This window comes from Ambystoma mexicanum, chromosome 7q, assembly GCF_040938575.1.
Source record: "Ambystoma mexicanum isolate Mex_15411 chromosome 7q, UKY_AmexF1_1, whole genome shotgun sequence".
Taxonomy (NCBI): Eukaryota; Metazoa; Chordata; class Amphibia; order Caudata; family Ambystomatidae; genus Ambystoma; species Ambystoma mexicanum.
Window position 1 is genome coordinate 800,390,391 of NC_090941.1, and position 19,304 is coordinate 800,409,694.

The 19,304-nt window shown below is 46.3% G+C and overlaps 1 protein-coding gene across 2 annotated transcripts in view; it reads right to left on the reverse strand.

Moving 5' to 3' along the window:
• Positions 1 to 6,473: 6,473 nt before the first annotated feature.
• The window catches only part of YAP1 (Yes1 associated transcriptional regulator), a 538,742-nt gene continuing 525,911 nt past the window's right edge, over positions 6,474 to 19,304 (reverse strand). For both annotated transcript variants that reach the window (XM_069639074.1, XM_069639075.1), the window contains exon 8: positions 6,474 to 9,222. In XM_069639074.1, coding sequence (XP_069495175.1) covers positions 8,984 to 9,222 — 239 coding nt within the window. In that variant the 3' untranslated portion in view covers positions 6,474 to 8,983. The remainder of the gene's footprint in view (positions 9,223 to 19,304) is intronic.

Consider the following 19,304-nt stretch of genomic DNA (forward strand, 5'->3'; position numbering starts at 1 on the left):
TTATCTTAGATAGAAATCCTTCAGCTTTGCTGGCCTCGGAAAATTTTTTCGCCAGAGGGCGCTGCGCGTCGATGATCGCCGAGTCGATGACCCTCGACGGCCTCCGTGCCGACGTCGACGTCATCCTGCCTATAAAGGCCGCGCGCAGCGTCCGTTGCTCAGTTCCGTTTTGTAGTCCCCAGTAATGTTTTTGGATTAGACTAATCACCTTGAAGGAGCATAGGCTGCAAACCCACAGGAAGTCATACTGCGGGGATGGATGGGAGGGTCGATAAGGAATACGTCGGAGGAACATCCCATCGAAAGAACGTTACAAGGTAAGAGTAACTAGTTCTTCGAAGGGATTGTGTCCTCCGACGTATTCCTTATCTTAGATAGACTCCCATAGCAGTGGTATTGTGACTGGAGGCGGGAGTAATAAAAGTTATGTTACCCTTCCAGAATGGACAGAGTGTAACACAGCCTTGCCGAATCTAGTTTCTTGACTAGAGGAGGAATCCAGGCTATAGAATTTGGTAAATGTATGTGCGGACGACCATGTGGCAGCCGCACATATATCTCGAATTGGCACCCCTCTTTGAAGGGCTGAGGATGTTGCGATACCCCTGGTAGAATGAGCCCTTAGATTTTGAGGAGGCTCCTTTCCTGCCAATTTGTAGCACTCCAGAATGGCTAAAATAATCCATCTGGAGATGGTTTGTTTTGTTATTGGAAGGCCCAACTTATGTCCTGCATAACCTACAAAGAGTTGGTCTGCTTGTCTGATCTTAGCCAATCTGCTGATATAGAAGCTCAAGGCTCGCTTAGGGTCCAGCCTGTGCAGTCTCTCTTCCTCCTTCCCCGGATGAGGAGGAGGGTAGAAAGAAGGTAATATAATCTTCTGAGTGATGTGAAACTCCGAGACTACCTTCGGGAGGAAGTTAGGCTTCACCTGAAGAACAACTTTGTCCTTGTAAAAGATTGTATGTGGAGGTTTACACGATAAGGCTTGCAACTCGCTAACCCTTCTAGCAGATGTCAATGCTATTAGCAAAACAGTTTTGAGGGTGAGAAGCTTCAATGAACAAGAGTGTAGTGGTTCAAAAGGGGCACCCTTTAGGAAGTTTAAAATTAGGTTTAAATCCCATAAGGGAACTTGAAAAGGTTTCGGGGGATAAACATTAGTTAATCCTTTTAGGTATTGTATTACCAATGGAATTTTGAAGTATGAAGGCTCCTCTGCAGTGCGCTTAAAGATTGATAGCGCTGCGAGATAGCCCTTAATTGTGCCAACCTGTAGGCCTGAATTAGCCAGGTAAAGTAAGAATGACAACACCATAGGTGTACCACAAGAAAAGGGTTCAATATTCTTTTCTCTGCACCAGCTGCAAAATTTGTTCCAACGGCAGCGGTATAGAGTTTTAGTTGCCGGCCTTCTGGCCGAAAGCAACACCTCCATAACATCATCCGGAAGGTCCCAATCCTTGTACCTCAACCTTTCAGACACCAAGCGTGAAGGTTGAGGGTCTTGATGGCTGGATGGAGAACCTGACCTTCCTTCTGCGAGAGAAGATCCTCTCTGTATGGCAGTCGAATTGGAGGGCAGATGGACATGTCTAGAAGGTCCGGGTACCACGTTCTCCTGGCCCAATCCGGGGCAATTAGGATCATGGTCTTCCGAAACCTTCTCAACCTCCTGATCATTTGAGGAATGACAGGGACCGGAGGGAACGCGTACAGAAGTGGGAACTCCCAGTCCACTACGAACGCATCTCCTAGAGCTCCTCTCGGGGGAAATTCCCTTGAGCAAAATCTGTCGCACTTCCTGTTGATACTGGTGGCGAACAGATCCACTTGAGGGGTTCCCCAAAGGGCGAAGATCTCTTGAAGGACTTCCTGAGCTATCTCCCACTCGTGAGAGACTGTGCTCTGCCTGCTCAGAGCGTCCGCTGTCAAGTTCTTCTCTCCGGCTAGGTGAATTGCCGATAGAGAGATTCCTTCCTGAATTGCCCAAAACCAGAGCTGCATCGCCTCTCTGCACAGTGGTAGTGAGCCTACGCCTCCTCTTTTGTTGAGGTAGTGCATGGCCACTGTATTGTCCGTCATTATTAGGACGTTTCTTCCCCGTACAGACGGCAGAAAAGCCTTCAGCGCTAGTCTGATGGCTCTCAGCTCCAACAGGTTGATATGTAGTCTGGACTCCGATGGAGACCAACGACCGCTGATGGTCAAGTCGTTGGCGTGAGCTCCCCACCCCGTGAGTGAGGCATCCGTGACTACTGTTATCTCCGGCCATGGTTGCCAAAACATTTCTCCTTTCAGGATGTTCTCCCGACAGGCCCACCACTGAAGGTCTCGGGCTACTTTGACCGGGATCCGAAGGAGATCTGTCATCCTTCCTGAGAACTGTGACCACTGAGTTCTCAGTGCCCACTGGAGGGATCTCATTCTCAGGCGAGCCTCCGGCACGAGGAATATGCAGGATGCCATGAGGCCTAGCAACCTCAGAAAGTCGTAGGCTGGGAGATATTGGGCATTCTGAAATCTGATGACCATCTGCAGAATATCTCGAGCCCTCACCTCTGGTGGCAAGGCTTTTCCCAGGGAAGTGTCCAGGACTGCTCCAATGAATTGGAGTCTCTGTGATGGTATCATCTGTGACTTCTTTAAATTGAGGGAGAAGCCCAGCTTGTGAAGGAAGTGGCAAACATAATCTAGTTGTCTCTGAGCCTGTTCCGAAGATACAGCTCTGATCAACCAATCGTCTAGGTAAGGGTAGACATGAATCCCTTCCCTCCTTAGACTTGCAGCCACAACCGACATTAGCTTGGTAAAGACCCTCGGGGCGGAGGTTAGCCCAAATGGCAGAACTCGAAATTGATAATGAGAGCTGCCAATTGCGAACCTCAGGTATCTCCTGTGCCTGGGATGGATCGGCACATGGAAATAAGCGTCCTGGAGGTCTAGAGATACCAACCAGTCCTGAAGCTGGAGGGCCTGAAGGATCTGAGAGAGAGTCACCATCTTGAACTTGTCCTTTCGGAGGAATTTGTTCAATTCCCGTAAGTCTAAGATGGGTCTCAGTCCTCCGTCCTTCTTCGGTATTATGAAGTAGGGGGAGTACCAACCCTTGTTCCTTTCCGCTACAGGTACCAGTTCTATGGCACCTTTCTCTAGCAGGTCTAAAACCTCCTGCAAGAGGAGCGGATCTGGAAGCTTCAAAGGGTTGTTCCCCGGTGGATGACTCTGAGGGATATGTAGGAAGGGCAGGCAGTAACCTTGGGCCACTGTCTCCAGAGCCCAAGCATCTGACGTAATAGCCTGCCATTCCGTCAGATGGTGAGTTAACCTGCCCCCTACTGGTGTTCTGTGAGGGGAGACCTCAGAGTGGTTTTGAAGCGGCTGATGCAGTTGCCGAAGGTAAAGTGGCTCCTGCTCCTGCGGGTGCGGCTTTCTTTCCCCTACCCCGTCCACCACGGGTAAATCTTCCTTGGCCTCTTTGAGCCGGTCGTCCCCTGCCCCTTCCATATGAGGAATAGTAACGAAAGGACCGTCCTCTCCACGATGATCCCGAAGGACGAAAGGTATTCTGACGGATAGCAGCTCCCAATGACTTGGCTGCTGCCTTGGACGTTTGCAGTTTCTCCAAACTGTCATCCGCCTTCTTTCCAAAGAGGGTAGAACCGTCAAAGGGCATATTCAAAAGCCTGGTCTGCACGTCAGAGGCAAAACCAGACTTCCTCAACCACGCATGCCTGCGGATTGTGGTACTTGCCGCCATGGCCCTGCTGATACTGTCAGCAGAATCTAGGCCAGTTTGTAGGGTCTCGCACATCGCATCTTTACCATCCCTGATGATGTTTAAAAATGCGTCCCTTTCCTCTCCTTCTTGGAGGCAGTCAGCCGCTGATGAAGCGCACTCCCAAAGGGTGTGGCTGAACCTAGCGAGCGTACAGGTCGCGTTAATAGACTTTAACGCCATGCTACAGGCAGAAAAAACCTTCTTAGCCATGGCATCATACTTTTTGTCATCCCTATCCTGCGGAGCAGTGGGGTATGCAGATGTGCTGCCTGATGAGGTTGCAGCCTGTACAACCAAGCTCTCAGGAGTAGGGTGTTTTGACAAATATTCAGGGTCAGAACTAGCCACCCTGTATTTTGTTGACAGTTTTTTATTTACTGCCGGGATAATTTCTGGCGTTTCCCAGTTTGTCAAAATCCTTCTCTGTAGAGCAGAGTGAAATGGAACCACAGGATCCTCCTGTGGGCCCTTGTCCAGTATGTCAGTGAGGTCATCCTGCTGAAAGGCAGGAGAAGGTGCAGACCAACCCATAAATTCTATGATTCTAGACATCAGAGCTCTATATGGAGTCTCCGCATGTTCTCCTGGGTCTGGTTTGATAAATTCTGCTTCAGGAGAAGTGTCCAAGCCACTAGCTTCCTGAAGTGCATCCTGAAGATTTTTTAATCTTCCTTCCTCAGAGGCGAAAGTCTCTGGCTCTGGTGATGTGGTCCTCTGTAAATCAATATCTTGGTCTGAATCCTCCCTTTCCTCAAAAATCGAGGTTAAAGGGGGATACATTGGTTTTTGGAATGGTATAAACCCCATTTCCAATGCAGAAGGAGCCATCATCACAGGCCTTGAAAACGTCGATGTCGTCGACACCGACGTGAAAGTACTCGAAGGCGCCGTGAAAAGCGTCGAGAAATGTGTACTAGGCCTCGAAGAACTCGAAAGGATCGGAGTCTTGCTCGAGAACGACGTCGACGTTCTCGGCGTCGAGTCGGAGGTCTTTTGTCTAACCGTTGGCTGTGGAGTAGCCGTGGTTCTTTCCTTCACCGGCGTCGATATCGGCGTCGACGTCGGCGTCGACTCGATCGACTGATGCGCCGATGAATCCTTCGACAACGGCGTCGATGGCGCCGACCTCTGTTTCGAAGGAGTTTTCGACGATGGCGTCGATGATGCTTTATCTCCCGATGGCTCGAGGCGCTTTCGGGTTGACTTTTCCGCCGGGTACTGCGACTCGCGGCGTTTAGATTTTTTGGGTTTTTTACCCGGGGTATCACCCTCAGCTGTCTTCGAGGGGGACGAGGCCGCTTTCTCGAAGACGCTTAGCATCTTTTTCCTGAATTCCTCCCACTCAGCTTGCGAGCTGCGTTTTGTGGGGCAATGAACTCTCTCAGGAGAACTCGACGAAGATGACGAAGGGGATCTCCTACGTCTCTTCTTCGAGTGTCTCGATGTCGACGAGTGGTGGGAGCCACTTCGTGATCTAGATCGAGAGTGTTTTTTATGGTGAGGAGACGAACGTCTCGACTCTACCGAAGAAGCTTTCGAGGAAGTTAAAGTTGACCTACCTCTCTCGAGCTTCCCCCTACGCTCCTTCAAGGCTTTCGCCGTCATGGAAAGGCATTCCTCACACTCCGAACTCTGGTGCGTGATTCCCAGACACCACAAACAGACCCTGTGAGGGTCCGTCAACGACATTTTCTTCCCGCAGTCTCGGCACTTTTTGAAACCGGACCGAGGGGTCGTCGGGTCGGAGGAGGATGCCATCGATATCGAGGTAAATAGTAGTTATTATATACGTTATCTTGACGAGAACTGAGCAACGGTGTTCCGAGGCACAACGAAGCGCGGAAAAACGGAACTGAGCAACGGACGCTGCGCGCGGCCTTTATAGGCAGGATGACGTCGACGTCGGCACGGAGGCCGTCGAGGGTCATCGACTCGGCGATCATCGACGCGCAGCGCCCTCTGGCGAAAAAATTTTCCGAGGCCAGCAAAGCTGAAGGATTTCTATCTAAGATAAGGAATACGTCGGAGGACACAATCCCTTCGAAATAATAAATACAAGTGGATCTACAATGGGGGGCTAAAGGCATTCTCTATAAAACGTGTGTAAAGAAAAGTGAAACTTAACTCTGCACCGCTCCCCCTACTGCATCGCCTTTTCTGCTTGATGCGCCTTTCGGGGTCTGAGGACCGTACACAGTGTTGCTCTTGTTGTCATGTTCAATGCTGTTGCTCTGCAAGATGGACCTCGGTTAGACCTTGGCATTAGATTTCCACACGCTTACTCTCAGAGACTACGTGATTTGCATTCAACCTTAATGGCAGAACAATCTGTCTGCTTTATTTTGCTTATGGGATGCCCTACTTTTATTTTTAAGTATAAAGGCACACACTTAGACCAAGTTTTAGTTACTGCTGAACACTCTGTTGTATTAATTTCGTCTGGTATATTTGATAGTTATCAAACATAAAAAGCATGTTCCGTCTATGTGCCATTTTTATTCATTTAGGCCGCAGAGTAGGACAAGTAGATTTGCCCAAGTAGATTTTTTAAAGCAATTCCACATCCCTGCTTCAAGGGCAAAGGAAATTCAGTCACTGTAAAGGTGGAAGGCTATATCAGGATCATTTGCAGATCAAAGGCGATTTTCCAGAACAGGAATTATAGGATTAAAAAGAAAATAGTAAACATTGGTACAGTATTATATGAATTTATTTTGTGCATTCAAGCTTTTTCTAAGATATAACATTTACAAATGAAGTGTGTTCAATCCTGGACAGAAACAAGTCAATGTTGATGTCAGGCGTAGATGCTTGTATAAAAACATGCTTTCAAATAAAAGTAAAAAACTAATTCTTCTGACATGCAAAACCTTTAGTGATGCACAGTTGTGTTATTTGTTGCATTGCTCATGGCTGAACACTGTTTGGTAAAAATAAAAATGATACATGACATTTTCTGCAAACTTCATGTTAACCCAATGGTTGAATATGCTCTTCACAAGAGTAATTACACAAAGAAAATACTGCTTCCAAAGGTTTCCACAGTTCTGTAAAAAGCATAGACTAATTCTGTGATGTGCTTTACTAATTTAGTAGAACACAGAGGTGGTCTTTCACATGCAACATGAAGCAACTTGGAAACCTATAATCTACGCACAATAAGTGGTGTCTCTTGCATCCTGATGTATGAATTACTGATTTTAAAATGTTAAAGTTTGGGATAACAAGTTGTTCTATTCCATTCAAGACGTGTGTACACAAGTCTTTACTTGAACAGATACAAATGAATAGAGGGACGGCTTCTATATGTAGGAACTTTCCCTGTTTTTGATTCAAAATACATTTCTTTGGAACTTGATTATCATATGAATTATTCAATTCAGCTTTCAATGATGCGCAATGGCACCATTTTATTTTACAAATACTTAAGGTTCCAGCAGTACAACGTCTATTTTTGTCACTAAACCTTTCACAGAGCAGAGATCTCTGGAATCTAGTCTAATATTAAAATATATCATACAAGGTTTTACTGTTTGAGCAATTCAAGAACTCCCAGTTCATGTCAGTACCTAAACTGTTGCTACCAATTAAAGTATAAGCAGATTAGTGTTCAATTTCATAGAAAAATACTTCATAGCTTATACTGAAAAAGTTGACCATGCTCATTTTGTTCATTCAAAAATACTCTTTGGAAACCGTGACTTAACGCTTGCAGCACACACGTAGCATTACAAATCTTCCTGTAAAAATAAAGGGTACAGTCAAATTCCCCTTTTATTCCAGAACTAACTGCTACTACATTATATACATTTCATTCCCTCACCTCAACCCCTTTATCACTTGTCTCTGCAATCTTCTCTATAAACTATACAGGCTTACTTTTAATTGCAAACAAGGGAACTGTTTATAACTTTAATGTTGTTCGTTTTTAATTTGCTACTTTTGAATGGAGAAAGAAAATGGCATTTTCTCTCCCTCCCCCAAACATTTTAAATATGTCCATGGCTTTCATATTCTGAAATACTTTGCTTGAAAGAGAAGACAAAGTATAATGCTCCTAATCCTTATAATGCCTTTTGAAAGCATTCACTTACTTTCAACACCTCATAAAACCTAACATTCCTTCCGACTACTGTTACATGACTTGCGTTAAAACAAATACTAGAAAAAAATAAGGGTTATTTATGACAGAAATATAATCAGATACCAAACAAATATAGAGAACATTACAGGAAAAATTTAAACTAATTATACTCAAAAGCTATAATAAACATGTATAATAACAGACATTTAAATAAGACTGAAATCAGCACATTTAGATTTCGTCATAGAAAATAAAGGTTACATAAAGTATGCATCTCTCTGCCTAGACAAACTCCCACGACCTTGATTAAACTTTATTTCACAAATGAACACACACCATAACATATGTGCAGTGGAGTGTTGTTTACAATGTGGCCACTCAACAGCTCACCTAATCCCAAACACGATTGTATACATGATCCATTGAACTACAGATGTGGGATCACACCCTCACCATGCCAATTTCGCGCATCCTACCTTGATCAGACACTATAATTAAAATGTTATTTTATGTACTGTGAAATACATAACAGAACTTTTAACACGATGTACTGCATAATGCAAACATATATGACACCCAAAATCAGTTAAAAAGCAGTCAGCGTTTGAAATCTGCAGCCTTGGTTTGCTACATATCCTAAATCAGCACTGAGTTTTTCCATCAGTTACGTCATTTTTGGATTGTCAGTTCCCCAAGTAATGGCTATCCATTTAAAAACAAGTTTCGGCGGAGTGACTTTGCTTAAAAATTGTGGCATACAAATGTTTAAGATCCAATCAGACGCAATACTAAAAATGTTATGCACAAAATAAAAAGGGCAGAGACTAATGATGTCCACTTTCCATTTAGGGCGAGCTCTTCCATTCCAATACTTGCAACGTCAATTGATCATTTTCTTGTATTTTTTTAAAAAGTTGATTTTTCAGGCTCTCAACTGTGAAAGAGGTCAGCAATGAAACAAAGCAGCATTGGTCAGGGAAGGACACAAATTTGGCTGAAAGAATCTTGTTGAATGTTTATCTCTCCTGAACCGAAGTCAAAAGTCTTTAACAGGCTTGTTTTTCACTCCAGGTGCAGACGACAGTTTAGATTCTTTACACAATCTTGCCTAGTATTCCCTATAACCATGTGAGGAAGCTCTCTTTATCTAGCTTGGTGGCTGCCAGCACAGATTCCATGTCATTCAGGATGTCAGAACTCAAAGCTTCCTGTAGGCTTGGCATTAGCTCTTCTCCCTCTACATTCATTGCTTCTCCGTCTAGTGTCCCAAGATCCACGTTAGTGCCTGGAAGGGCCTCCAGGTAATCTGGGAAGCGGGTTTGTTGGGAAGGTATGGTACTTTGGTTCACTGCATCACCTAGTAATAAAATGCAAAAAGGTACAAATAGCACTCAAATTACACAGTTTAACTATTATCAGTTGGCAAAATAATGTATGGCCATGGGTTAAAATTATCACAAGAACGTATTCACAACATTTAAATGGAATTTATTCTCACAACCATAAACATTTCAAAGTTTCCATTTACCAAAATGTATGGAAACGTAATTTAGGCAAACAATTCTCAGCTTAAGTAATGGTCACACGTCCTTAAGATCTTAAATAATGATCCACCATCTAGTCATTGCAAAACTTTGTTGAAATTAAAATAATATTTAAATATATCTATATGACATGCATTACTCACCATAATAACATTTCTATGATTCCATCTGCTTAGATTCACATGCTGTGCATATAGTCCGACATCTAGTGGTAATCGTGGAGTACTGCATCTTTCTTTCGAAGATTGAAAGGTGACGTCGACATGGGCGTGACTAACACTTTCCCTAACGTGATGTGTAGTGTACTCAAAATCATTTGGGAGCCTTCTAGCCAGCGTGAGTGAGTACAGAAGAGAGAAGGTGTAAGACGTCTATGTTCCTTCTACTCCATGAGGAGAGGAAGGGTGGGCGCATGTGAATCTAAGCAGATAGAATCATCAGTAATGCTATTACAGTGAGTAATGCATGCCTTCTGATGCTTGTTAATCTGTTTAGAATCACATGCTGTGCATAGACTAGCGTGCAATACCCAGAGAAGGTGGTGGGATGTGTGATGAAACAGTAGCAAAGGGATGTCTTAGCACCACTTGTCCCACCTGAGAATCAGACCTAGAGTGTGTATCTAGGCAATAGTGTTCTGTAAAGGTGTGTACAGAACTCCAGGTTGCTGATTTACAAATGAACTCAAGAGGCACATTTGCAATGAATGCTATGCCCCTGTACCCGAGCAGAGTGTGCTCTAGGTGTGAAGGGCAGATCTCTCTTGGCAAGAGTGTAGCACAGTGTGATGCAGTTTACGTTCCACCTTGATATAGCTGATTTAGAGAGAGGGCCCCCTTCTCTACCAGCTGCCACTGAAACGAAAAACAGTTTTTTTATGGTTTTGTCTTTTTTCCAGATAAGAGATAACCACTCTCCTAACAGCTAGTGTGTGGAGGCTTCTTTCTGCCACGTTAGTAGGGTTCTGAAAAAAGGTGGGTAGTTCTATGGACTGGTTCACATGGAACTTTGAAAAAGATGTAGGTGAAAATTGTGGGCGAGTGCGGAGAACCACCTTATCTTTGTGAATCGTAACAAATGGGTCCTGAACTGAAAGGGCCTGCAGTTCGCCAACTCTCCTTATTGATGTGATCACCACCAGGAAGGCTGTCTTGTAGTTGAATGCCTTTGCATTGGTTCAAAGGGGCCCCCATTAGTGTGGTAAGTACAACGTCAGGTCCCACCCAGAAGCTGGGTTGGAAATAGGGGGGTGAAGCCACTTACCCCCCCCCCTCCATAAATGCTTTAATTACTGGAATTTTCCACCACAAAACATTTTTCTGGGACGTGGTGTATGCTGAAAGCGCAGCTAAGTGGACCTTTAGGGAATTGAAAACCAGGCCTGAATCTAACAGGTGGGTTAGGCACAGGAAAATATGTGTTGGTGTGCATTCAATAGGATTGATGCTTTTGCCATTACACCAGATGACAAAGCGTTTCAGTTTGCTGGAGTAGCAATGCTGGTCTTAGGTTTTCGTGCTTCCCAGAGTATGACCATACATCTTTGATTTGAGGGAGTTGTAGGTGCCCAAACTCTATGACCTCAGGAGCCAGGCTGCCAAGTTGAGAGTTTGAGGGCATGGATGTAGTGTCTCCCCCTGGTCTTGCGACAGCATGTTGTAAGGGCATGGCAGCTTCCTGGGAGGGGAGACTGACATTGCCATGAGATGGGAGAACCAAGGTTGCCGGGGCCACCAGAATCACCCTGACTGGCTCTTGGTGCATCTTGTACACCATCCTGTTGAGTAGGGGAATCGGGGGAGCAGCGAAGACAAAATTCACTGACCATGTTATCCAGAGACCGTTCACCTTGGAGCGGTTCTGAGGGTACCTGGAGGCGTCATCTTGGTATTGTGCATTCTCCAGAGTTGTGAACAAGTTGATCTCTGGGAAGCCCCAGTCTGAAGACATTGAGTACAATGTCCTCGTGTAGTTGCCACTCATGCTCTACGGATAGCTGAAGTCTCTGCAGAGTACGTCTGCCAGAAGATTGAGTTCCCCTGGAACGAGTTGTGGCAGGAGGAACATCTTGTGTTTGAGAGCCCATTTCCATATGTTCTGGGACAGTTTGGACAGCCCTAGAGAGTGAGTGCCCCCTTGTTTGTTTAGGTAATAAATTGCCATCGTACTGTCCGTGAGGACTAGAACGGTCTCCCTCTGAAGGTGAGTTTGGAAAGCCTTCAGGGCCTTGAACACTGCTAGCAGCTCCAAAAAGTTTATGTGGCTGGATGCTACTGCTGGGGACCACACGCAGTGAGCCGTCTGATGAAGAAGGTGAGCCCCACCCAGTCTGAGATGCGTCTGTGGTGAGAGTGGCTTCTACTGCAGGGGTGGTGAAGGTTTTCCCTTGACCACCACTGCAGAGACAACCACTAGATCGTCCCATTGTCCGCTGGCCTGACGCCATTAGCTCGAGTGCCACTCTTGCATAGGGCGCATGTGCAGGCGTGCGACTAGCTAGATGCAGGAGGCCATCATCCCCCAACAGCCACATGGCTTTGCGTACGGTCACCTTGTGACTTGCTACATAGTGTGGGATCTGAAACAGCATGTTTTGAACTCTCTGGTTGGAGGGAAAGACAAGGCTGTCTATGGTCCGAATTAGAGCCCCCAGAAACTGACTTGGCAGGGGTCTAAGCTGGATTTTTTCTCATTGATCAAAAACCTTAGGCTGAAGAGGAGATCTACCGTCTTCTGGGTAATTGATGGGCATGTTCCGTACGAATCCCCTGTTATTAGCCAGTTGTTGAAGTAAGGATGGACTGCCTGCGCAGGTGAGCAGCTACTACCACCAGTACCTTTGTGAACACCCTTGGAGCAGAGGCAATGCCGAAGGGAAGAACCTGGAACTGACAGTGGGTGTCTTCCATCAGCAACCGTAGGTACTTTCTGTGCAATGGCAACATTGAAATATGAAAGTATGCATCTATCATATCCATTGTGGCCATGTAAAACCCATGCCCCAACAGCGCGATTACCTCCTGCAATGTTGTTGTTAGGGAGAATTCTCTGGTTAGGCTGAATTTCCCTACCTAGTGAGTCCCCCAGCAGCTTTGCTGGATTTCTGGGGTTTAATTTTTTTCTCCTGCCAAGAGTGAGACTCTTTTACCCTCACTCTTGGACATGTTGAAGTGTGTTTTCTTGGTTAAACCTTGTGTTGAATGGGCTATGGGGTCTTTTACTCCATAGGGCCTCATGTATTTTTGTGATGTGGGTCACACAGCACCCTCTGTGCCGTGACCCAGGGGTGTCCTAGGGACTCCCCAACATAGACTCCATACCCTGGGACTGACTACTGTCTCCCAGGGCATGTAAAGTCACCAAAGACTTTGCTAGTCTTGAATCCTGAACAGAACCAGTACAAACCATCATATTGTGGACGTACTGGCTGGGGCAATTCGATTGCCCCAGGGTCTGTTAGTCGAGGGGGCACGTCTCCGTCCCCCCTGATCGAGTTTTGGCTGGTGGCAGTGGAAACTACTTTTTATATTCGACCGCGAATATTTCCCTATGGGATTTCCCATTGTTTTAGGCTAACACATTTAATTATTTATTTACGGTAGCCTTAAACATACCGCCGGTTTATATATTTATTTTTATAACTCCGGTTGGGACTTTTTGCCAAAACTTGATTCTAAAATGGCGTTGGTGTTCGCCTCTGTAACTCTGACCCAAAGTGGAGCCCTTTGTTCCACTTTTGGCGGGCTTCTCCACAGAAGCCCTCCAAAGTGGTGCCACTCTGTCTGGGGTACTTAGGAGGGGTGGAGGGGGATTTAGGCACCCTGGACTGAGTTACCTTGGTAACTCAAGTCGCACTCCGTCCTGATTGGCCCAAGTGGTGAGCCGCCCGGCTCACCACTTAGCATGGTTGAGTGACAGCTAGGCTGGGTGAATGGGGGTTTGCTGCATAAAAGCAGGGCTTTGGGGACTGGGACTTCAGAAGTCGCCACAGGACCAAGAATCCGACGAGGGAAGAGCTGAGCCGACCTGCTTCGACGACACCACCCGGTGGAGCCCTGCTGAACCGTCTCACCACTTTTTCCCGACGACCGAGGAGAACTCTTAACGGAGTGGCTCCTTCCCTTGACTGGTGGGGACAACCAGTTTTCGCCTTCTTTCCGTCCTTTTGAGGTATCTCGTGGCCGCCTTGCCTGTGCCAAGCACCCCGGCATCCGGAATACCACACTTTACCCCCATACCGCGGAAGTCGGTACCAACCCTTGAACCGGAGGACTCCGCGGCTGGTTTCTTCCCGGGCAGTGCTACGACCTTTCTCTTCTGCTCTTCAGCGAGATATTCTTCTCCCCTGACCGACGTCGAGCCTTGCTGTCGCTGCCTGGAACAACTGCCCCCGCTGGAGGATCCTTTCCGCTTAAGGTACTGTGTTCCGCCTGGCTTCCCTTGCTACCGACTGTACGGGGTAGATTTAGTCCCCGGCTTTCGAACCTGGGAGTGCCTGGGACACTTTGGCTAAACTTTCTGAGCCACTCTAAACTCTTTTTGACTCTTTGCAAGACTTTGAATCTCTAACTAACAGTGTGATCTTGGGCACATTTTCGCTCCGGCTACTCTAAGAGTGGGCCCTGCCTAGTGACTTTTGCTCACCTGTGACTTTATTCTTCTTTAAGCCTATTGCAAGTGTTCTGGACCTTAGAGTGGTGTGTCTAACCTATTTCTGCTTTTTCTCTCCCTTTCTTGGAAACTACTAGAGTGTCATCTAACGTTAAGCACTCACCTCTGTTTTAATTAAGTGGTGTTAACCTAGAGTTGTCTAGATAGGAGAAAGGATTGAATTTACTTTCAGTATAACTGTGTTGAAGTGCTTTTACTATATTTTTGCTAGAGTGTTTTTAACTTATGTGTATTTTAAATAAATAACTATATACTTTTGAAACCAAGCTCTGGTCAGTGTTTGCTTGTGCTATTGTGTTTTGGTACATATTGTGTATACTTTACATACTGCCTAACTCTTCTTGAGAGAAGTCTGACTGCTCAGCCACAGCTACCAGGTAAATCTGGGTGGTACAGACTGCTACCAAAGGGGTTTACTGCTCTACCTGTAGTCTTAAATCTTTTGCAGTGTTCCCCAAGGGAACTGCACAGGTTTCTGCCTAACACTGGTGTACAGCGGTGGGATTTGTATTGAGTATACATTTTATTGTGCTTTAGATACCTTAGTACAACTAACCACAAAGCTTAGCACTGAAAAAGTAAAACCTCTAACATGTCAGTTATAGAAAGCTATAGTCAAGAGTCCCTTGCAGCCAAAACTGCTGATTGTTTAAGAATGCTCTGTAAACATAAGGATCTCCTGACTAAGGGCAAGAAAATGGAGCTGATTGAAAGATTGTTAGCTAACCAAAGTCTGGGTGATGGTTCAGAGGAGCCTACCACTCCAGCAACTGTAGATGACAGTATTGAAGTTAACATGGAGCAAAATGTTGATGTTTCTGAGGAAGAGTCAGAAGAGGAGGGTGAGGCTGTTGTAACTGTCCCCCCTAGGCCTCTGCCTGCTCTACCTGCTGTGCCTACTGGACCTTTACCAGGTCCCACATTTAGTCCTCAGTACTTTGAACTGGAGAAAATGAAGCTAGAATTGGAGTATAAGAAACTTAATGCTCAAACTGACAAAGAACTAAGGCTAAGGGAAATGGAGCTCAAGTATGACTTAGAAATGAAGAAATTATCTGTTGAGAATGTTTCTCTCTCTGGCTCCTCTAGAAGTTCCAGTCCTAAAAGACCCCGGATGCCTAAAGAATTGGTTGGTATGTATGAGCCTAAGTTGGATGTGTTGGATTGGTTGTCTCTGTTTGAATATAATCATGGGCTCCAGAACATCACAGGAAATGACTTACTCACCTGGTTGTTCTCTAGGCTTCCCCCTGTTGCAACTGATGTGGTAATGGAGATGGGGGAGGAGGATAGGAAGGACTATGAATGTGTGAAACTAGCTTTGATAGCTAGGTTTGGGAAGACCCCTTCCCAGTATCTTAAGAGGTTTAGGAGCCTCAAAAAGCATGATGGTACCCCTTGGGCTACCTGGGTGAACGAATGTTTGAAAAACTTAGAAGGATGGATTAAGGGTTACAAGGTGAACACTTATGAAGGTATGAAGAATTTGTTTATGTTGGAGACTATTTATGATGCCTGCTCTCCTGAGCTCAGACAACACTTGGCTGATTCCAGGGAATTAGATTCCCGGAAACTAGCTAAGGCTGCTGACTTGTGGGTTGCCAACAGGGCCACTCACAAGGATTCTGGGGTAACTCAGAAGAAGGATGGGGAGAAACAGCCTAAAAAAGACTCCAAAGAGAATTCTAATAATTCCTATCCCAAAGAGGGCCCCAAACCACAGAATAACCAGGGTAAGCCACATGGGAAACCTAGTCAGGCTACTGTACCTTCTGGCCACAAGCCAGAAGGAGGTCAGAACAAGCCACCCTTCCAGAGAGCATTTGGACAATGCTATGTCTGTCAGGGTACTGACCATATCAAAGGAGATCCCAAGTGCAAGGGTAAACCTGCAGGGATCAGCACAGTCTCCTTAGCCTTCACTCCTGAGGATGAAGTACAGATGGCTAGTGCCCACTTTGAACTCTTTGCTGAAGAACCCTTGGGTCTTCAAGCAACTGTAAACTTAGAGCCTATGGGTCTGGTTAGTCCCCAGAATAGGGTTGTGTATAACTCCCTACCTGTTAACTCTAAGGTGTATTATGTGGACAGTGTTCTTGTCAATGGCCAGGATACTCCTGCCAGGAGAGACACTGGGGCCAGCAGAACAGTAGTGGATGAAAGCTTCTTTCAACCTGAGGATGTGGCCAAAGCACCCAAAGGTCCCACTAAGATGTCTGGAGGCCCTGTCCAAATGGTTCCTATCCTACCAGCCCTCATTCAGTGTAACAACATGACAGTGAGGATCCCTGTCAGTGTTCAGACTGAGGTACCTGGGAAGGTCCTGTTAGGGAATGACCTAAGAACTCTAGGAGTAGTGTCACATACCCCCAGGCCTCCCAGTATGGAGAAGCAGAACTTAACCAAATTGGCTAGAAAGGCTACCTTGAAGGACCCTTCTAAGCCTGTGGGACCCTCTACTGAGAACCCCACTACAAGCCCTGGTGTTAGTAAGTTGACCTCTAACCCAGGCACATTTCCGGATAGTATGCTAGGAACATGGGCGCCCCAACCAAGCTCCAACATTGTTCCCCTAGTCTCAGAGTCTCTGACTCCCCCTGCTTCTGAGGAAGAGGTGGATAGACCAACTAGGCCCCTATCTGGACCTGAGAGAACTGGTAATTCTCAGTGCTGGTGGAAAACCAGAAAAGAAAAGTCTAAGGCCAAAAACCTTCAGACTGTTGGACCTTCTACTGAAGACCCCAACTCAAATCCTAATATTAGGGGGGAAACTCCTAAAATAGGTAAGGGTAGATCTAAGAGGAAGGGGAAGCAGGTACATTGCCTAACCCCAACCCCTCCAACCAAGAGGCCTAAGACCCAACCTGCTCCCACAAGAGAGGTGGTGAGGAACCTTGGAGGCCCCTCTAGATCTAAGGGAATCCTTTATAAGGACCCCTTCAAAAAGCCTAACATAGGTTCAGAAGTTGTACCAACTTCTGAGGGACTGGTCAACCAGATCCCCTATAACAAAAAGACTGATGTTCCTCAAAGGGTCTGTAGGTCCGTTAGCTTGCAAAAGAAAACCTTTGAGTTCTCCATTGAACATAGGTCAAGGTGTCACCATCAAAATGCTGATGGACTCTCTAGGATGTATATCATCGACTAGAGGTATGAGGTTCATCCAGGAGTGGATTAAATCCTCCTGTCCCTTAGTCTGGGGGGGGCGAGTGTTAGGGAGAATTCTCTGGTTAGGCTGAATTTCCCTACCTAGTGAGTCCCCCAGCAGCTTTGCTGGATTTCTGGGGTTTAATTTTTTTCTCCTGCCAAGAGTGAGACTCTTTTACCCTCACTCTTGGACATGTTGAAGTGTGTTTTCTTGGTTAAACCTTGTGTTGAATGGGCTATGGGGTCTTTTACTCCATAGGGCCTCATGTATTTTTGTGATGTGGGTCACACAGCACCCTCTGTGCCGTGACCCAGGGGTGTCCTAGGGACTCCCCAACATAGACTCCATACCCTGGGACTGACTACTGTCTCCCAGGGCATGTAAAGTCACCAAAGACTTTGCTAGTCTTGAATCCTGAACAGAACCAGTACAAACCATCATATTGTGGACGTACTGGCTGGGGCAATTCGATTGCCCCAGGGTCTGTTAGTCGAGGGGGCACGTCTCCGTCCCCCCTGATCGAGTTTTGGCTGGTGGCAGTGGAAACTACTTTTTATATTCGACCGCGAATATTTCCCTATGGGATTTCCCATTGTTTTAGGCTAACACATTTAATTATTTATTTACGGTAGCCTTAAACATACCGCCGGTTTATATATTTATTTTTATAACTCCGGTTGGGACTTTTTGCCAAAACTTGATTCTAAAATGGCGTTGGTGTTCGCCTCTGTAACTCTGACCCAAAGTGGAGCCCTTTGTTCCACTTTTGGCGGGCTTCTCCACAGAAGCCCTCCAAAGTGGTGCCACTCTGTCTGGGGTACTTAGGAGGGGTGGAGGGGGATTTAGGCACCCTGGACTGAGTTACCTTGGTAACTCAAGTCGCACTCCGTCCTGATTGGCCCAAGTGGTGAGCCGCCCGGCTCACCACTTAGCATGGTTGAGTGACAGCTAGGCTGGGTGAATGGGGGTTTGCTGCATAAAAGCAGGGCTTTGGGGACTGGGACTTCAGAAGTCGCCACAGGACCAAGAATCCGACGAGGGAAGAGCTGAGCCGACCTGCTTCGACGACACCACCCGGTGGAGCCCTGCTGAACCGTCTCACCACTTTTTCCCGACGACCGAGGAGAACTCTTAACGGAGTGGCTCCTTCCCTTGACTGGTGGGGACAACCAGTTTTCGCCTTCTTTCCGTCCTTTTGAGGTATCTCGTGGCCGCCTTGCCTGTGCCAAGCACCCCGGCATCCGGAATACCACACTTTACCCCCATACCGCGGAAGTCGGTACCAACCCTTGAACCGGAGGACTCCGCGGCTGGTTTCTTCCCGGGCAGTGCTACGACCTTTCTCTTCTGCTCTTCAGCGAGATATTCTTCTCCCCTGACCGACGTCGAGCCTTGCTGTCGCTGCCTGGAACAACTGCCCCCGCTGGAGGATCCTTTCCGCTTAAGGTACTGTGTTCCGCCTGGCTTCCCTTGCTACCGACTGTACGGGGTAGATTTAGTCCCCGGCTTTCGAACCTGGGAGTGCCTGGGACACTTTGGCTAAACTTTCTGAGCCACTCTAAACTCTTTTTGACTCTTTGCAAGACTTTGAATCTCTAACTAACAGTGTGATCTTGGGCACATTTTCGCTCCGGCTACTCTAAGAGTGGGCCCTGCCTAGTGACTTTTGCTCACCTGTGACTTTATTCTTCTTTAAGCCTATTGCAAGTGTTCTGGACCTTAGAGTGGTGTGTCTAACCTATTTCTGCTTTTTCTCTCCCTTTCTTGGAAACTACTAGAGTGTCATCTAACGTTAAGCACTCACCTCTGTTTTAATTAAGTGGTGTTAACCTAGAGTTGTCTAGATAGGAGAAAGGATTGAATTTACTTTCAGTATAACTGTGTTGAAGTGCTTTTACTATATTTTTGCTAGAGTGTTTTTAACTTATGTGTATTTTAAATAAATAACTATATACTTTTGAAACCAAGCTCTGGTCAGTGTTTGCTTGTGCTATTGTGTTTTGGTACATATTGTGTATACTTTACATACTGCCTAACTCTTCTTGAGAGAAGTCTGACTGCTCAGCCACAGCTACC